The sequence below is a fragment of the Nerophis ophidion genome, linkage group LG14 (genome assembly GCF_033978795.1).
Source record: "Nerophis ophidion isolate RoL-2023_Sa linkage group LG14, RoL_Noph_v1.0, whole genome shotgun sequence".
Lineage (NCBI taxonomy): Eukaryota > Metazoa > Chordata > Actinopteri > Syngnathiformes > Syngnathidae > Nerophis > Nerophis ophidion.
The window spans coordinates 31186800-31208322 of NC_084624.1; the positions used below are offsets into that span (position 1 = coordinate 31186800).

Here is a 21523-nt window from a genome sequence, read left to right on the forward strand (position 1 = left end):
TTTTGTGAGTTCATGCGCTTTGTTGGTTTTGTTCTCTGAACAAGGTGATATTCATGCATGGTTCATTTTGTGCACCAGTAAAAAAACATAACTTTTTCTTTAATATGAAAAAAAAAATATATAATAATTTTTCACTAAAGAAGGGTTCGGTGAATGCGCATATGAAACTGATGGGGTTCGGTACCTCCAACAAGGTTAAGAACCACTGGTTTAAACAGAAAAATTATATTTAAATAATAAATAATAGATGGCACCTCCCTTCCAGCAGGTGGCGACCTTTTTTTTTAAACCGTACGAGCCTGGCCATACGCGGAAGTCCCTCTCTACCAATCACATTGCAGCAATCACGACCGTTGGGCAAATAACCAATCGTCAAGCATTCTCGGACATTTAAATCTTGTGACGGTTTTTTTTTAGTTTTTCGAAAACTTTTCACGAGACCTGGGAGCCGGAGAGACGTGTCTTGTGTGCGCGACTGTTTTACACCAACACGAGAGAAGTGAGTAACTAAAAGGTGAGGATTTGTGTTACATAGTCGACGGTGGGTAGTTAGGTTAGCCAGCTTACAGCTGCTATACTAGCCTCGCGTTTGGGCAATTGTGTGTGTATTCATGTTAAGTTGCCTCTAAATGTTTATCCAGCAGTTTTTGATTGATTGATTGAGGCTTTTTATTAGTACATATTCCGTACAATTGACCACTAAATGGTAAGACCCGAATACGTTTTTCAACTTAAATTCGGGATCCACGCTACTCGATTCATCGCAATCTTTCTTTCTTTCTTTTCATATATCGGGGGCCCTTAGGGAGGTTTTAGGGTTTCTTCGTTGACTTTGGTCCAAAAGCGCCAAATTTGGCAGAGGTATAGCTCAGGGCATACTTAAATCATTTGGATTGGGTGCCCACACCAGGTACCTTAGAGCAGTGGTTCTTAACCTGGGTTCGATCGAACCCTAGGGGTTCGGTGAGTCGGCCTCAGGGGTTCGGCGGAGGTCCAAACACACCCAATTCATTGTGTAAATATAAACTTCTCCCTATCTGCGTTCTGACTGATTTGCAGGTTTGTAATTTGTTGTGAGTTTATGCACTGTGTTGGTTTTGTTGTTTGAACAAGGTGATGTTCATGCACGGTTCATTTTGTGCACCAGTAAAAAAAAAAAACATGGTAACACTTCAGTACGGGGAACATATTCAGCATTAATTAGTTGCTTAATAACATGCAAATTAGTAACACATTGGATCTCAACTAGACATTATTAAGTACTTATTAATGCCTTATTTGCCATGGCCTCATTATAACCCTAACCAAATAACTGTGAATTAAGTCTTTACTTAGAATATGTTCCCCCTAGTGTCCAAATAACCTTAAATTATTTGTTACTTACAATATGTTCCACTAGTGTCCAAATAACTCTAAATTGAGTCGTTGTTACTTAGAATATGTACCCTAGTGTCCAAATAACTCTAAATTAAGTCTTTGTTACTGAGAATATGTTTCCCTACTGTCTAAATAACTCTAAATAATTTGTTACTTAAAATATGTTCCCCTAGTGTTCAATTAACTCTAAATTAAGTCTTTGTCTCTTAGAATATGTTCCCCTAGTGTCCAAATAACTCTAAATTAAGTTTTTGTTACTAAGAATATGTTTCCCTAGTGTCCAAATAACTCTAAATTATTTGTTACTTAGAATATGTTCCCCTAGTGTTCAAATAACTCTAAATTAAGTCTTTGTCTCTTAGAATATGTTCCCCTAGTGTCCAAATAACTCTAAATTAAGTTTTTGTTACTGAGAATTTGTTCCCCTAGTGTCCAAATAACTCTAAATTATTTGTTACTTAGAATATGTTCCCCTAGTGTCCAAATAACTCTAAATTAAGTCTTTGTTACTGAGAATATGTTTCCCTAGTGTCTAAATAACACTAAATGAAGTTGTTACTTAGAATGTTCCCCATAATAAGTGAAGTGAAGTGAATTATATTTATATAGCACTTTTCTCAAATTGACTCAAGCGCTTTACATAGTGAAACCCAATATCTAATTTTTACATTTAAACCAGTGTGGGTGGCATTGGGAGCAGGTGGGTAAAGTGCCTTGCCCAAGGACACAACGGCAGTGACTAGGATGGCAGAAGCGGGGATCGAACCTGCAACCCTCAAGTTGCTGGCACGGCCGCTCTACCAACCGAGCTACATGTGTTACCAAAAACATATAACTTTATCTTGAATTTGAAAAAAACAAAAACATTTTATTTTTCAGCAAAGAAGGGTTCGGTGAATGCGTATATGAAACTGTTGGGGTTCGGTACCTCCAACAAGGTTAACAACCACTGCCTTAGAGGCCACCACCTGAACACGCTTTTGCCTCTACATTTGAACCAGATGAGCTACAAATCCAAACTTGGTGTCTATTTAATGTTTTTTGACGATTAGAAATATGATGGAAAAAATCTTCTTTATGATTGGGTTCGGTTCGCAGCCAAGTGTGAAGCGACCGGAATGAGAATCAGTACCTACAAGTCGGAGTCCATGGTTCTCTCCAGGAAAAGGGTGGAGTGCCATCTCCGGGTTAGGGAGGAGACCCTGACCAAGTGGAGGAGTTCAAGTACCGAGGAGTCTTGTTCACAAGTGGGGGAAGAGTGGATAGTGAGATCGACAGGCGGATTGGTGCGGCGTCTTCAGTAATGCGGACGTTGTACCGACCCATTGTGGTGAAGGAGTTGAGCCGGAAGGCAAAGCTCTCAATTTACCGGTCGATCTATGTTCCCATCCTAACCTGTGGTCATGAGCTTTGGGTCATGACCGCAAGGATAAGATCACGGGTACAAGCGGCCGAAATGAGTTTCCTCCCCCGGGTGGCGGGGCTCTCCCTTAGAGATAGGGTGAGAAGCTCTGCCATCCGGGGTTAGCTCAAAGTAAAGCTGCTGCTCCTCCACATCGAGAGGAGCCAGATGAGGTGGTTCGAGCATCTGGTCAGGATGCCACCTAAACGCCTCCCGAGGGAGGTGTTTAGGGCACATCCAACAGGTAGGAGGCCACGGGGAAGACCCAGGACACGTTGGGAAGACTGTCTCCCGGCTGGCCTGAGAACGCCTCGGGGTACCCCGGGAAGAGCTAGACTAAGTAGCAGGGGAGAGGGAAGTCTGGGCTTCCCTACTTCGGCTGCTGACCCCGCGACCCGACCTCTGATAAGCGGAGGAAGGTGGATGATTGGGTGCGTCTGGACGCCTAATTAGCATATTTCCACGAGGGCTGCTATGTAAAAATTAGGTGTACCTTAATTTTTTATACTTTTTGGCAAACTATTTTTGAGCATCAGAAACATACCAGAATGATTGATTTATGATCATTTATTTATTAGAGCACTTTAATTTCCATATCGACAACATAGCCATGTTGCACCAGGTTTTACTCATAACAATGCCAAAGTTACGTCCAATGTCTTCAGAATAGCGAAACGCCACTTGTATGCAAAGTAAGGGTCTAGACACACCCCAAAATTAAAATTGGCATTCCAACATATTTGTAATTGTCAAAACACATGAAACAGACACCAAGTTTACATTTGTAGCTAATCTGTTTCAAATGTTAGAGACACAAGCTACCGTATTTCCTTGAATTGCCGCAGGGCATATAGTATGCGCCTGCCTTGAATTATTGCCGGGTCAAAGTCTCTTCCCAAAATAATTTGCGCATGCTTAGTATTACCGCCTGGTCAAACTCGTGACGTCACGAGTAACACTTGCCCTGTCATCATTTTCAAAATAGAGGAGGCTGATTTCAATACTGGTAATTTGAAATCGCATAAAGGGAAGAAGATTAAGAGCTATTTAGTAGGATTTAACGTCGAAGCTTACATCACATTCAAATTTTTACTGCATACCTTTTGTAAGTGCCGCAGTGAGAAGAGGTTTTAAAATAATTAGCGCATGCTTACTTTTACCGCATGCCTTTGGTAAGCGCATGATTGAGAAGAGGTTTTAAATTAATTAGCGCCCCGGCGGCAACTCAAGGAAATACGGTAATGTAAGTGGTGGCCATATTTGATTGGCCGTGTGGCGACCTCAAAGGTCACCGGCGCGGGCGCCCTAGCTAAATCTTTTAAGTATGTCCTGAGCTACACCTGTGCCATATTTGGCGCTTTTAGACAAAGGTGAACGAAAATATCCCTAAGGGCCTCCACTAATAGTTTATTTCGAACCTGAGCACATTTACAACACAATACATCAGTTTCATATCACCTCACATTGCATCATGTCCGAAAAGGAGTAGGAAAAAGCTTATTTAATCCTACCCCGTATGTCAGAGCGCCCACAAATATATACATTAATCTACTGACTCTCCTTACAGAAAAATAGCAAAAGGACATCCGTGAATGAGTAATAAAACAGTTCTGTTACATTTAATAATCAATTCAGTCGTACTGAGATGAAGAGTATCTTATTCTTCTTTGTACTTTATAAGCTCTATTAATTTGAACAGCCTCTTAAACTGGATCATATCAGTACAATGTTTAACTTCTTTACTTAATCCATTCCATAATTTAATTCCACATACTGATATGCTAAGGTTTTAAGTGTTGTACATGCATACAAATGTTTCAAATTAGATATCCTCTAAGGTTATATTTCTTTTCTTTAGTTGAGAGGAATTGTTGTACATTCTTTGATAGCAGGTTATAATTTACTTTGTACAAAATTTTAGCTGTTTGCAATTTTTAATATTTTTGACTCAATAAATAAAGGGTTTGTATGTTCTCTATATCCAACATTATGTATTCTAATTGATCTTTTTTGTAACGAAGTTAAAGAATGTAACACACATTTGTAGTTGTTTCCCCATATTTCTCCACAATAACTCAGATATGGTAACACTAGCGAGCAGTAGAGAATATAAAGTGATTTTTGGGCCAGGAAGTATTTTGTTTCATTCATTATTGAAATAGTTTTTACCTCCTTATGTTGTATGTTTTGTATATGAGATTTCCAGTTCATTTTATCATCTATTAATACACTCAAAAATCTGGTTTCTTTTACCCTTTCAATATCTACTTCGTCTATTTGTATTCGTGTCTGATGCTCTTTTCTACTGTTACCAAATAGCATTATTTTAGTTTTACTGAGATTCAAAGAGTTTTTATCAAACCATTTTTTTTATTTGTTCATTTCTTCCGTTATTTGTATTATCTTCTGTGTGTTCTCTCCTGAACAGAAAGCAGTTGTGTCGTCTGCAAATAAAACTAACTTCAAGTCCTTTGTAACTTTACAATGTCTCTTAAATGTGTTTACATGACGGTTAGAAATCTTGATTGAACGGTTAACGGCAGGTTATGCGGCGGCTTCTTGCAGAGACTCCTCACAATGGCGCAGTTTGGTTTGGAGAACGACATCAGCAACACCCTGAAGCTGGACGTGCCGATTACAAACGCACCCATTGCCCGCTGGCAGAGGAAGGCGAGCTCGTCCAACATGTCTATGAACGGTTTGTCCCCTGGGAAGTCTGTTAATGTCTCCCAGAATTCCTCCAAGACGCCGGGGAGAACACCAGGTATGATAGGAACAAGTTTGTCAGTCTTCCGTTTTATAATGTAGTGTTTAATGGAAATATGGCCACTGTATAAACATTGGTAAATATTTGCCTGTATGGCTTTAAACTTCCCTGTGTCTTTTTCTTTTTACAAAATTGTAACCATGCCGGCAGCCTGGTGGAAGAGGGGTTAGTGCATCTGCCTCATAATATGAAGGTCCTGGGGTTTAATCCCAGGCTCGGGATCTTTCTGTGTGGAGTTTGTGTGTTCTCCCTGTGAATGCGTGGGTTCCCTCCGGGTACTCCGGCTTCCTCCCACTGCCAAAGACATGCACCTGGGATAGGTTGATTGGCAACACTAAATTGGCCCTAGTGTGTGAATGAGTGTGAATGCTGTCTGTCAATATGCGCTGGCCCTGCGATGAAGTGGCAACTTGTCCAGGGTGTACACCGCCTTCCACCCGAATGCAGCTGAGATGGGCTCCAGCGACCCCAAAATGGACAAGCGGTAGTGGATGGATGGATGTAATCATGCCATTATACTATCAGCATAAGTCATCATACAAGTTATACAAGTATACACTTTTGATTATTTACAATCCGGGGATGTGGTAGGATCAGGGGGTTAGGTTAGGGTTGTAGCAATCTGGAGGTGTTCTTTTAGTGTGGTTTTGAAGGAGGATAGAGATGCACTTTCTTTTACACTTGTTGGGAGTGCATTCCATATTGATGTGGGTAGGAGAATGACTTAAGACCTTTTGTTATAACCAAATCTGGGTTTGACGTGGTTTGTGGAGCTCCCCCTGGTGTTGTAGTTAAGGTGGTCATTTAAAGTAAAAATACAAATGATTGTCACACACTAGGTGTGGTGAAATTTGTCCTCTGCATTTGACCCATCCCCTTGATCACCCCCTGGGAAGTGAGGAGAGCAGTGGGCTTCGCCCGGGAATCATTTATGGTGAGTTAATGCCCAATTCCAACCCTTGATGCTGAGTGCCAAGCAGGGAGGCAATGAGTCACATTTTTATAGTCTTTGGTATGACTCGGCCGGGGTTTGAACTCACAACCTACCGATCTCAGGGCGGACACTCTAACCACCAGTCCACTGAGTTGGTTACATTCTGGAAGTAGTTTGACATGGACTTCGGTATCAGGGAGGTGGAGCAAATTTTAAAGACAAGGCTCAGTGCAAGTTGTTTTACTCTGTCCTCCACCCTGAGCCAGCCCACTTTGCAGAAGTGGGTAGGACTGAGGTGGGATCTGGGATGGAACTCTAGAAGTAACCTGACTAACTTGTTATGGGATGTTTGGAGTATTGATTTGACACACACATACATGAACTCCCCCTAAAAAAAAACACTAAAGTAATAATACAATTCAATCAGTGTGTGCCTCCACTATAACTTGGAGTGTATAATGTTTAGCTTGTAAACTGAGAATTTTAAGTATTTTAATAGCAGCATCCAGATTCAAGGACTCGTGTTTCTGAAATGAATGCAAAATTTTGGTGAACTTTGCATCGGAGCCCCGAAGACAAACCCTTTCTTGTCCAACCTCATAAAGGACTGCATCTCTTATCTATGTTGAGTGAGAGAGGGGTGCTGGGATTCTTCCAACGCATTAGGACAGCCCTCCTCGCAAGCTAAGAAAAGCCATAAGAGCAGCAAAATAGATCGGCAATGAAATGTTTGAGGGTACCACTCCGAAAAACGCCACTATGGGAGAGGGACTAATGTGGAAATGAAGTGACAGCTGAGGGTGAAAGACATTTCCAAATCTGGGACAGATCAGGGTAGGTCCAAAACATGGGTAAGATCGGCTCCCCCTTGACACTTATCGCAAATTAGATCAAGTCCAGGGAAAACGCAAGCCAGTTTGCTTTTGGACCAGTGGACTCTGTACCTTCTTAATTTGTATGACCCTGTGCCTTGCACCGATTGCGAAAGAGTGGACTCGTTTCAAAACCTGGTCCCAGGTATTGTTCTGTATTTCTATAATAGTGCCTGTATTTGCAGGCCGGATGAGGAAAGCAACTCCGACAAGGATGATAGGAGGTGACCGCTTCATCCCGGTCAGGAATACGAAACAAATGGAAATGGCAAGTTTCTTGCTGACAAAGGACAATCAGCCTAAGGATGCCAACACTTCAGCAGCAGCATTGGTAAATTAGTATTTTTAAAAGCCGAAAGGAGTCTTGAGGGGCCCCCTTTACGCTGCACACCAAATCAATTGTTTTACCTTTTATCGGGGAACTGTTAATTTTTGGAATTATACCTGTTCACAATCATGAGAGAGGAGACCAAAGGTTTTTGGGTTTTTTTTTTTTGCTTTCTAACCTATAAAAATATGCTCTGACTTGGTGGCTAGCAATACAGCAATGGAGCACTCAATTCTAATAATGGATTAGATTCATATAGAGCTTTTCTACACAGTCAAAGTGCTTCAGAGAAGTAAGAACCCATCATTCATTCGCATGTGGTGGTAAGGTTACATTTGTAGCCACAGCTGCCCTGGGGTAGACTGACTGAAGCGTGTCGGCCAGTTTGTGCCTACGGCCCCTCCAACTACCACCTATCATTCATTCACCAGTGGCAAGGGTTAAGTGTGCTGCCCAAGGACACAACGGCGGCAATTCTGATGTCAAGAAGCGGGGAGCAGACCTGCAACCCTCAGGTCTCTGGCACAGCCGCTCTACCCACCGCACCATGCCACCCCCATTTTTACCTGAAAATACCAGTGAAGATCATCACAACCTATTGAATGTTCAACCAGCGTTTTTCCTATTTTACCCCCTTAAACAGTCCAACTAGGGCTGGGCGTTATGGCCTTTTTATTATCTCTATTTTTAGGCCATGTCACAATACACAATATATATCTCGATAGCTTGTCTTATCCTTGAGTTAACACTTGATGCATGTAATCACAGCAGTATGATGATTCTGTGTCTACATTAAAAAAATCTTGTTTATACTGCATTAATATATGCTATTTTTAAACTTTCATGCAGAGAGGGAAATCACAAGTCAATTTACCAGAACTATTTATTAAACCGTGGCAAATCATTCATGTAATTTCAAAATGAAGTACAAGATTGTCAGACATTTTAAAACAAGCTATAAGTGCACTTTAGTGCATGATTTCAATAAGATGACTTATCAAAGTATCAGTCCTTCGCTATGTGGTAGGTTACTGCGGAAGTTATCTCCTGTTGACTATTTTTTTTTTCAGTGTTTGCCGCTGGCAACGGCCGGTGACGTTGACGTGGAGTTTCAAGCACTCCTCATTCTCTAACGGGTGACTTATCAAATGATGCTACACATTAGCAGTTATGCTACTTTTTGTAGCAACGCTTTTGACGGTTACTTGACATATTGCAGTTGTCAAACATCTTCCCGCTTGAAGCCAAACCACCGCCAGACGATAGACCTTGTGCGTTTTTTCTTGAATTATTCTTCCTTCATTTGTTACTAAATTCGCACCTTCTCACTCTCTTATTACAACTCACACCACTCCGCTAGCATCACAGCTAACTTTACCCATTATGCTGCCTCTCTGCTCCGCAGGCGTATGACATTGCACGCACGACAGTACGGACGTATGTAAGAATGTGCACTTCTTTTATGTCTCTAAGGAGAGACAAACAAGAGTGAGAAACGCTTGTAGTGTAATGCCCGCAGCTAAAATCAACTGTGTGAGAATATATACTCGAGTATATTCAATATATCGCCCAGCCCTAAGTGTAACCCAGAAGAACAAAATAAAGAAATATGACAAACACTATCATAGCAGTTGAAACTTAACATTGAGAAGGAGCAGCAACTTTAGTGACAGACTTTAGTTTTAATAGCTGTTGGAGCTCAAAACTGTGACCTTAAAATCAGGACAGACAGTAGCGTAGATCACCTGTACCATTGCACCTCCTAGTAAGCACAAAATGACAGTTGTCAGCTGTTGGCATATATTGCCTCAATCAAACATGCCGGAAATGTCTGTTCCAAGATACTGCAGTTGGGATGCGGTACTCTGTATAATCCTGCATGAGAGTCCGCCTCTTAATAAAGAGAAAAAAAATTGTGATATTTGAGATCGGATGATATGAAAAAATTAATAGTGATCATTTTTTCGGCCATATCGCCCTGTCCTAGGCTATGTATATAAAATGTATTAAGGTACATATTAGTTTGATTCCGAAGAAAAATAGATTATTGACATCTATGCTCTGGCGATGATCCGATCAAGGTTTTATGCTGTCAATTGTAATACCAATCATTGATAAGTGAGTTCAGCTGATACAATCAAATGTAATAACTGTTATTTGTTCTGTGCTTGACCGTTTGAGCTGATTGGTATTAATCGGCAATGACTGATCCGTTTTTTTCACGAAAATCTGCCTATATCAATGAGTTGCAATGTTTGCTGTTTTTTTTTTTGTTAAAGGAACAGCAGAAAGCATTGTCAATGGCCTTGAATGGATGCAACATAGAAGAAGCCCGCATCCTGCAATTCAGTGCAAAACCAGCTGCTCTTCCAGATGGTAATATTTTATTGTGCAAAATATCTGTCCCCTAAGGTGGGCATCAGGGCTGCACGATTATGAGGGGGAAAAAACTAATTGCAATTTTTCTGCAAAAAAATGCGTTGAGTTGATTTGCAACTTTAACATTTTTACTCTTAAATGATTAAAACTGCTGAAGAATGTGATCTTGCTTTAGGAAGCTCAGTTAATGTCTAAAGTTCCAAAAAATTAGAAATATGCTATTTACTTTCAAAAAGGTTTGAGTTTGTCTACAACACTCATGTTCGTCATCAAAGATTCGAACTAAGTTGAAAGGCCTTGTCATAATTTGGAATACAAGAACATGACTATTGGGACTATTGGACTGAAATGCTGTCAATGTATACTTTTATTGTTCATATGTGATTATTTACAGTAAATGCTAATTGTGACATTATTGCAAATATATGCATTATTTCTTACCTTTTGATGATTGTACTTTAACTGTATTTTCTTCAGTGTATTTGGGAAATCCTCATACTCCTGTAGCCAAATCTACTTCTGGTTGCCTAGAGCAGTAAAACCTCATTTATCAATTGTTAATTATAATTACATAACTTTATTTTTTAGGTCGAGTTTAAAAACCTTATTGACTTAGCAAATACAGTTTTTGACCTTAAAGCCCACTAGACATGAAATAAGACCCATCAGCTGCAAACCATTTACTTGCCATGTGGCAAGTAACTTCTAATTATAATCACTTGGCTGTAGTCAGCTCTAGCACCTCCATAAGTAATATTAAAAATGGCACCACAAACAATATCTTGCTTAGGTCTGTCCCTGATAAACTTGCAGTTTCCTGTAACCACTTTTGATGGGCCAACAGGCTAATGACGCAGGGCCCAAAAATTGAGATTTAAAGACTCCTCAGCCTCTGGCATTTAATTGTTTTACTAATTTAAACCTCAATGTCGACGAATTGTGCAGCTCTAGTGGGTATTACAGAAAATGGAGAACCACTGCATTAGATGGAGCGCGTCTTACACCAGTGGTTTATTAGACGTTTGCCTTACAGGACAGCACAGTGCCTTGAAGGCCCTCTACAATCAGACCGTCACGCCTATGTCCAACAAGAAAACACGATGTATATCTTCAACACCTGACAGAATCCTTGATGCTCCTCAGATTAAAAATGATTTTTGTAAGTATCGCCACTCCTCACAAGTGTTCTAAAAGTCAAGTGTGGTTTAAAAGACTGATTATAGTGCACCCTCACACCTTCTAGATTTAAATCTGCTTGACTGGAACTGTAAGAATACTATGGCTGTGGCGCTCCACAATAGCGTCTATCTGTGGGATGCTAGTAAAGGAAACATCACCCACCTCATGACCATGGAGCAGGAAACGGACTATGTCAGTTCCTTGTCTTGGAGCAAAGATGGAAGCTACATCTCAATTGGGACCAGTGACTGCGCTGTCCAAGTCAGTGTGCGCGCCATCATGTTAATAGGGATCTACAAAACCTTTTGCAGGTCAATGACTCATTGTTCTGCTTGTGTAGTTGTGGGACGTAGAGCAGGAGAAATGCCTGCGCAGTATGGCGAGCCACTCTGCAAGAGTCTGCAGCATGAGTTGGAATCAACACATCCTTTCAAGGTATTTATTCTTTTCTCATTATACTTGTTGCATGGAAGCTAATCTCCTCCCTTTTCACAGTGGCAGCAGGTCGGGGCAGATTCACCACCATGATGTGAGGGTGGCAGATCACCACATTTTCACCTTGAAAGGCCACTCTCAGGAGGTTTGCGGCCTAAAGTGGTCTCCCGACGGCCGTTACTTGGCCAGCGGAGGTAATGACAACACGGTGTGCATTTGGCCTCGCGTATCACAGGGCCGCGGCGAAGTAAGCACTCCGGTGCGTTCCTGGGATCTCCACAAAGGAGCTGTCAAGGTATGTGCCCTCTCACACACAAAGTAATTTACTACTTTTTGACAGAATTACCTTTTTGGGGTAATTCTCCCAAGGTCCTGTAGCTTTTCCTGCCATCTTTGTGTCCTTTGTCAGTGTTTAACCATAGGGCCGTTGTTCCACCCAAAAAAAAGTTTCTCAGCTGTAATACACATCAAGTGTAAGATTATTAATTCAGTGTCAATATTTGAGTGAACCCCAGGCCCTTCTGTAGTTGAAAAGTTGGACCTCCTTTACTTGCCATGTGGTAGCTGCCTAATCAGCATCCTGCGCATTAATTGACTTTCTATTTGGCTTTGGCATTGTCTCCTTGAAACAAGTGGCCATAAAAATGCAAACAACTATTCAGTTAAGCCAGGGGTCGACAACTCAACATGTTGAAAAATCCATATTGGACCAAAAATACAAAACTAATCCGTCTGGAGCCGCAAAAAGTTAGAAGTGTTATAATGAAGGCAACACATTTAAGTGTCTGAGGGTGGGAACTCTTGGATATGACTGGCTTAAAACTGCCAAAAGTATAGATGCGTGTGCTAAAGTTAAAGGAAAGGACAGCTGTCTTCTAATGGATTATCACCATCTTTGCAAGCTGGGTAATGTTTGCTGTGGTCTGGAACAATATAGTAATGTTTGCTGGAGTCTGGATCAACATTGTACACAATCAGAAATGCAGCCCATTATACATACAGATAATGTGTCAGACATCTATCCGTCCATCCATTTCCTACCGCTTGTCCGAGCCTATTGCAGCTGCATTTTGGTGGAAGGCGGAGTACACCCTGGACAAGTCTCAACCTTATCACAGGGCTAACACAGACAAAATTCACACAAAAATTAATTTAATACACAGAGGACATAAGTAAAGGACATTAAATGAACTGAAATATCCCTACAAACGAGGTATAATGATGCAATATGTACACACAGCCAGCCTAAATAGCATGTTAACATGGATTATTGGCTCTTCACGCAAGTCAACATCAACAAAGCTTCTTTTTGTGCATTCACGCACAGCATAAAACGTTTGGGCAAAATGAGACAAAGAAGGAATGGCATAAAACATTTCTTTCTGTGGCAACGGGGGTGAAAGTTGTACACATAAACCACGGTCAGTTCAAGGACCGCCAAAATTAGTTGGACAAAACGGAGCTGGCCAAATACTGTCATTAGTGACGCATAAACACAAACATTAAACAGTTTGCTTTCTAACAATTAGGCTAAAGAGCCACGGGTTGAGCAAACAATAGTGTTGCATGGATTATTGCAAGTAAAAGCACATCAGTGGTTAAAAATAGTGTGAAAAGTATTTAATTAGAAGTACTATTTACTGAAGGGATGTGGTAAGGATTATACCTTGCATAACAGTTATGTGCTCCTTTTTGTCTACTTCTCATTGTGAGTATTAGTATTTTTTTTAGTTTTAAAGTTTTGTATTTTTTTTTTTTATAAATTTTTTATCTTTTTTTGTAGGCCCTGGCCTGGTGTCCGTGGCAGTCAAACATCCTGGCCTCTGGCGGCGGCTCCACTGACTGTCACATCCGTGTGTGGAACGTCACCAGTGGCGCCTGCCTCAGTTCACTAGACACGCAGTCCCAGGTAAACACACTGCATGTTGGGGAGTTGTATCTTACAATAACTCACAATTTGATTCTGTTTTGCTATTGTGTTTGTAAATTGATTTTTCAGAATTTAATAATTTTGGAATCTGAATAAATTGAGATTCTGAACCGAATTTATAATTTTTTACCCAACAACCCTACTGCATTTTTCAGGTTCTTCAATGGCATGAAGTTTCCATGCTTTTACAGATTACACAAATATTTAAAACAATAAAATGAAATTTGGAGAAGATCCAGACAAGTAGGATATGCTGCAAATGTCTGAGTTATTTGATCGCAAACATTTCAATGGGGCACTGCACTGTTTAAAAAATTAAATAATAAGAAATGGTGCTCATCATTCACAATCCTTTATGAAAGACAAGCACACTTTTTTTTTTTAATGCTTGCTAGCTAAGTGAATGCGATCAGATGTCCGCTTACAACGCTGCCTATGCCAATCGCTTTATTTTACCTATAAAGCGCTCTAAATAAAACCTCAAATGTTCTATATGCAATAAGTATAAGTAATGATATAACAGTCACATTCATAATATGTAATACGTTCAGATTTTTCTCTTAAGTACACTCTGGGTGCATTAAGTGATTACAACTCACTGCAGATTTCATGAGAGAAAACATAATACAACGTCAAATACTGTGCAAAGTCTGCTCTCACTGGGATGGTGACTGTTGGATGTCTTATATTCCAGATTAACTGAATGACTCATGATCCTTGTGAAGGGTTAATAATAATGGTGGGTGCAAACATAGTCTTTCATTTCTCATAGGCCTGGTGATACATCGATTATATCATGAGATTACGTTTTTTGTTGCAGACTATAAAAAAAAGTGTGAGTTGGGTTGGGCAATATGGCCTTTTTTAATATCTCTATTTTTAGGCCATATCGTGATACACAATATATATCTCGATATTTTGCCTTAGCCTTGAATGAACACTTAATGTATATAGTTAAAGTACCAATGATTGTCACACATATACTAGATGTGGTGAAACTATTCTCTGCTTTTGACCAATCACCCTTTATCACCCCCTTGGAGATGAGGGGTTTGAACTCACAACCTACTGATCGCAGGGCGGACACTCTAACCACTAGGCCACTGAGTATTACAGCAGTATGATGATTCCTTGTCTACATTAAAACATTCTTGTTCATACTGCAATAGTATATGCTACTTTTAAACTTTAATGCAGAGAAAGAAATCACAATTAAGTCAATTGACCAAAACTGTATTTATTAGTTATTAAGCAGTGGGACAAACGTTCATATCATTTCAAAACCGAAAGGGCAAGATTGTCAGACATTTTAAGTGTCAAATATAAATGAGCTGCATAATAGGAAATCAAATACTATTCGTCCTTCTATGTGGTAGGTTATTACAGATGTTATACAATTATCTTCATTCTCTAGCTGGTGACTTTTCAAATGATTCTACATATTAGCAGTAATGTTACTTTTTATAGCGATGCTTTTGCCCCACATTTGACAAATTACGGTTGTCTGTTCGACATATTCCCACTTGAAGCCAAACCACCGCCAGACGATGGACCCCCTGCTGTTTTTCTTGGGGAATTACTACTTCCTTTATTTGCACCTTTCTCTTGTATTACCACTCGCACGGCTCTGCTAGCATCACAGCTAACATTACACAGTATGTTACCTCTGTGCTCTGCGAGGCTGTATACGTATGTGATGTATGACGTGTGTAAGTTTATACGCTTGCGGTCTGTGAGAGAAGAAACAAGGATTTGATTGATTGATACCTTTTTTATTAGTAGATTGCACAGTTCAGAACATATTCCGTACAATTGACCACTAAATGGTAACACCCCAATAAGTTTTTCAACTTGTTTGTCGGGGTCCACGTTAATCAATTCGTGGTACAAATATATACTATCAGCATAATAGTCATCACACAGGTTAATCATCATAGTATATACATTGAATTATTTACAATCTGGGGGTGGGATGAGGAGCTTTGGTTGATATCAGTACTTCAGTCATCAACAATTGCATCAACAGAGAAATGGACTTTGAAACAGTGTAGGTCTAACGTAGTAGGATATGTACAGCCAGCAGAGAACATAGTGAGTTCAGATAGCATAAGAGCAAGTAAATACATTAAAAATACATTTGCTTATTTACATTAGGAACGTATACTCGAATATCACGATATAGTCATTTTCTATATCTCACAGAAACAAACCCGCGATATATCGTGTACATCGATATATTGCCCAGCCCTATGTGAGAGGTAAAGATATAGTATATCTTTTTTAGATCGATGGATCCATCTCTAGATAGGTGTGTGTGTGTGTGTGTGTGTGTATATAGTAATCTTAATATGTTATGTGCATACATTTTACAATATATTTTTATTGTAATCAAAACAGAAGTTTTAATTTTGCACATTGATTTGTTTTTATTGCTATTTATTGATTGGTATTATATTGGAGTTTATTTGCATGCAGTGTTTTTTTTTTTTTTTTACATCAATACAGCAGCATAAGCAAAGTTGCCTCTGATACATGCGCCACATTATGTAGGTCCTTAATGTTAGCGTTTATGATAATAATTTTCAATACTTGGTTAATATTCAGGTCACGGCATGTAAACAGTATTGTTGGCGATTTTTGGGTGGTTATTTGGGTTTATGGTCAGAATAGACTCAATGACCTCATGGCTCCCACTGGTGCCAATGTAAGGGTTTTATTTACAATTGAGATAATGAATAAAAAAAGACCTGTTGTCTTGTGTAACTGAATTGTAGGCAAAGTGCAGTTCCCCTTTAACAAGTGGGCTGTATTCATAGCCTTTTAGAGGGTGTATGAATCGAATGTGCAGACATGCCCCTCCTGTCATTCCCCAACACTTTCTAATGTAAAGTTTTGAACTTTTTGTCTTTTCAGGTCACCGCCCTTTTGTTTGCTCCCAACTACAAGGAGCTGGTGTCTGCACATGGTTACGCAGACAATAGTGTGATGATCTGGAAGTACCCATCCCTGACAAAAGTGGCAGACCTCAGAGGTATATAATTTTTATTTTTCAGAAAGTCATAAAGTAGTAGCCTTTTGATCATGTAACCCAAGGGTGTCAAACTTACAGGCCCACAATCCGGTTTAAGGGGCCGGCAAAGTAAGTTTATTATGAAAATAAGCTGCAATTGTTTTTTTTGTTTTTTTTATGAAACTGCTATTCTAAATGTGTCCACTGGATGCTGCAATACCAGTGTACGTTAACTCACATCACATTTTTAAAGATGTGTCCTCTGGATTGGCTGCCAGCTGCTCATTTTGTGGCTGGCAGCAGACTGCACAATACCTCTTTTTCATTTTGTAAATATCATTCCAAATGATAAAATAAAACGGTATGATGCAGAGACTTAAGTCAAACGTGACCATCTTTGTAGTTACGTGCCGTTTGTTAGTTCTATTTTATGCTTCAATTTACCACATTCACATTAGTTAGTTTTGTAGTTATGTTACCTTTTTAGTTTGGCTGTTATTTTGACAACTGTTTTATTTTAATTTTTGAATTATAGATGAATGTGTTGTTTCCAAACATCTTTATTAAACTGTCAACATGAGAATGCTAAACAGGAAGTGTTTAATGGCGTAAGTTCTTAATTTTTTCAAACCAATTTTTTTTTTCCTTAGAATTTTCAACTGTTTTGCCAAGAGGATTATTTGTAATGTGTACATTTTCAGAATTTGCTTCTATTTTAGTAAGACAAAACAATTTTGAAGTAGTCGTTATTTTTAATCAAGCCATGATTGGAATCAGTCCCAATAGATCTTCCTCCATGTGGCTGCTGAGCTAAAATTAGTTTGACATCCCCGATGTAATGGTTTTATCCATGCACTTGTCTTTTCAGGACACGAAGACCGAATTCTTAATCTGGCCATGAGCCCAGACTTTTCCACCATCGCTAGCGTGGCAGCGGATGAGACGATCCGCCTGTGGCGGAGCTTCGAAGAGGACCCCAGCAAGAAGCCCAAAGAAGCCCGATCTCTTAGGACCGCTTTGTGCCAGTCCATCAGATGAACCATGTCAGCAACGGACAATTAAATATGAAATAAAGTTTTCTCGACGGTGTTTTAGCAGTGGCAGCATTTTAATACCTGCAATTGGGTCATATTCAAATTTTATTCTGGCGTTCAACTGGATTTGCATACTTCCAAGCAGTGGTTTGATTTTATGTTTTTATTTTTGGTGTATTATCCATACACTGTGTATCATATTTGCCATAGTATTGCAATCACCTTAACAATAAATCTATTGGGCAAATTTGTTTTTGTGTAGAAGTGTATTGTATATGACAAAAAAAAAAAAAATTAATGCCCATCCTTCAACTTTGTCAAAGCTTCAATGGTGACTGCCAAACGAAATAATGTCTATCCCTCCATACTCTTCCCATGTTAAAACACTACCATCATTTATTCAAAGATCCCACATGTGCCTCACTGGTTTCTGGGGCGTCTTTGCCCAGCTTGAGATGGAGGTCTTGTGACATAGTAGACTGGCTGCTATTGATCTTGTGTATAGAACCTTTTCTAGTAATGCCATGGTTAGTGTCTCTGAGCTGGTTTTTTGATTGATTGATTTAAACTTTTATTAGATTGCACAGTACAGCACATATTCTGTACAATTAACCACTTAAATGGTAACACCCGAATAAGTTTTTCAACTTGTTTAAGTCTGTTAGGTTTGGTTGATATCAGCACCTCAGTCATTAACAATTTTATCTGCTAAAAATGGACATTGAAACAGTGTAGGTCTGACTTAGTAGGATATGTACAGCCAGCAGTGAAGATAGGGAACTCAGAAAGCATAAGTAAATACATTTAAATATTTACCATCTTGGGAGGTGGGATGTGGTGGGGGAAGGGTGTTAGTCTAGGGTTGTAGTTGCCTGGAGGTGTTTTAGTGTGGTTTCGAAGGAGGGTAGAGGTGTACTTTCTTTTACACATGTTGGGAGTGCTTTCCACATTGATGTGGCATAGGAGAATAAGTTAAAACCTTTGTTAGATCCAAATCTGGGTTTAGCGTGGTTTGTAGAGCTCCCCCTGGTGTTGTGGTTATGGCGGTCATTTACATTCTGGAAGTAGTTTGACATGTACTTCGGTATCAGGGAGGTGTAGTGAATTTTATAGACTAGGCTCAGTGCAAGTTGTTTTACTCTGTCCTCCACCTTGAGCCAGCTTACTTTGGAGAAGTGGGTTGGAGTGAGGTGGGATCTGGGGTGGAGGTCTAGAAGTAACCTGACTAGCTGGTTCTGGGATGTTTGGAGTCTAGATTTGAGGGTTTGGAGGTAATGGGGTACCAGGAGGTGCATGCGTAGTTGAAAAAGGGTTGAGCGAGAGTTCCCGCTAGAATCTTCAAGGTGCTTTTGTTAACCAGAAAGGAGATTCTGTAGAGATATCGTGTTTGTTGGTTGACTTTTTCCGATTACCTTGGTTGCCATTTTATCACAGGAAAGATTAGCCTCTAGAATGGAACCTAGGTAGGTGTTCTCATCTTTCCTGGTGATAACAGTGTCACCCACTTTTATAGTGAAGTCACTGACTTTAAGAAGGTTGATCTGGGACGCAATTAGGATGGATTCTGTTTTACCTAAGTGTATGGATAGCTTGTTGTCAGCGAGCCAGGTGCAAATTTTACAGAGTTGGGCACTGAGGGTTTTTTTCCACCTGTGACTTGTCCTTGCTGATTCTTTGGTATCTTCTCCTGATGTCAGTCACTTCAAAGTGTTGGTGGTACATGCCATGCATGGGGCTTGTCTTATATACAGACCATCTGGCTCCTCCTTACTGGGATTCGGTTGCCTGAAGTATCCACTTGGCAGGTAGTTCTTACCTTCTTCATCTTGGAGGCCTCTTTCTTCCTACACAGTGACTGTGGTGCTCATTAGTTTTTGGCCGCCATCTTTTCACTTTGTGTTTAGCTTCAGGATGCTGAACCTGGCATGCATTGTAAGTAGAGATGTCCGATAAGATCGGGCTGCCAATATTATCAGTCGATAAATGCTTTAAAATGTAATATCGGACATTATCGATATCGGTTTCAAAAAGTAAAATTTACAACTTTTTAAAACGCTGCTGTGCACACGGATGTAGAGGGAAAGTTCAGAGCGCCAATAAACCTTAAAGACCCTGCCTTTACGTGCCAGTCCAATCACATACGGCTTTTCACACACACTAGTGAATGCAAGGCATGCTTGGTCAACAGCCATACAGGTCACACTGAGGGTGGCCGTATAAACAACTTTAACACTGTTAGAAATATGCGCCACACTGTGAACCCACACTAAACAAGACTGACAAACACATTTCAGGAGAACATCCATACTTTAACACAACATGACAAATACCCAGAACCCCTTGCAGCACTAACTCTTCCGGGACGCTACAATATGCACCCCCCCTGCTACCCTCCCCCCTCCACCACCCCCCAACCCCGCCCACCTCAACCTCCTCATGCTCTCTCAGGGAGAGCATGTCCCAAATCCCAAGCTGCTGTTTTGGCATGTTAAAAAAAATAATGCACTTTGTGACTCCAATAATAAATATGGCAGTGCCATGTTGGCATTTTTTTTCCATTACTTGGGTTGATTCATTTTGAAAAAATGCATCCAGCGGGGCATCACAACACAATTAAGCATAATGTGTAAATTCCACAACTGTATATATCGTTATCGGTTAATATCGGAATCGGTAATTAAAAGTTGGACACTAACGGAATATCGGATAACGGCAAAAAAAGCCATTATCGGACATCTCTAATTGTAAGCAGTGTTGGGTTAGTTACTGAAAACCAGTAACTAGTTATAGTTTCTATTTACTTTATTTTAAAAGTAACTCAGTTACTAACTCCGTTACTTACACCTAAAGGTAATGCATTACTGTGAAAAGTAACCAGTTGCTTTTAAAAAGAAAAATGTTTTAAGGCTCCCATTAATGCCCTTTTAGCCTTCATTTCAGTACTGTTATTGCACTGGAGAATAATACAATCTGTTGATCAACTTGACATGCATTTGCATCACTGAACTCTGCCAAGCAATGTGGTCTACATACAACGCACACAGACAAAGATATGTTACAAATGGCCAATTTATTTTGGGCCACAACAAATTGACAAAACTTTGAAATAGCTGCAACGTAACATAAGTAACAAACCACATAACATCTCACAACATAGTTGTAAACCTGGCTCCACCCAAAGAAGGCACACATGACATGATTATATGCCATGTCACTATATACAGCACACATACTGCTATACACACGCCTAACCAGGCCTTTTTTTCCTCAAAGAATTGTGAAATTAAATCATGTCTTCAGGAGATCAACACTGTACTGAAGCCCAGAGCACTCTATGCATTTCCCCAGTTTTAGTTAAGAGAAAAGGAAAGATTGTCCTGGCCCACTAGGATCCCTCTTTATGTTTGTAAACTTTATAGTCTATACCAGTGGTTCTCAACCTGGGTTCGATCGAATCCTAGAGGTTCGGTGAGTTGGCCTCAGGGGTTCGGCGGAGGTCAAGGAGGACAGGAGGGGCGGTCTTGCTCGGTTGGTAAGGTGGCCGTGCCAGCAACGTGAGGGTTCCAGGTTCGATCCCCGCTTCCGACATCCTAGTCACTGCCGTTGTGTCCTTGGGCGAGTCACTTCACCCACCTGCTCCCAGTGCCACTCACACTGGTTTAAATGTAACTTAGATATTGGGTTTACAATGTAAAAGTGTTTTGAGTCACGAGAGAAAAGCGCTATATAAATATAATTCACTTCACTAATTCACTTCACTTCAAAACACACCCAACTCTCCTTGGAAATACAAACTTCTCCCTATCGGCGTATTACGGGTACGGCAACAGCTGACTGATTTGCAGGTGTGTCATTTGTTGTGAGTTTATGCACTGT

General features: G+C 40.1%; 1 protein-coding gene across 2 annotated transcripts; it reads left to right on the plus strand.

Annotated features, from left to right (window-relative positions):
- Positions 1-348: 348 nt before the first annotated feature.
- Positions 349-17898, plus strand: cdc20 (cell division cycle 20 homolog). 2 transcript variants are annotated; one of them, XM_061920389.1, is made up of 11 exons: positions 349-499; positions 5345-5543; positions 7538-7683; positions 9960-10056; positions 11093-11218; positions 11303-11499; positions 11579-11673; positions 11734-11968; positions 13457-13582; positions 16517-16634; positions 17482-17898. In XM_061920389.1, the coding sequence occupies exons 2-11, from the start codon at positions 5357-5359 to the stop codon at positions 17649-17651; spliced, it is 1497 nt and encodes a 498-aa protein (XP_061776373.1). In that variant the 5' UTR covers positions 349-499; positions 5345-5356; the 3' UTR covers positions 17652-17898. The 2 variants fall into 2 exon arrangements, with proteins under 2 accessions (XP_061776373.1, XP_061776372.1); XM_061920388.1 differs by having other exon boundaries at positions 355-514.
- Positions 17899-21523: the final 3625 nt, after the last annotated feature.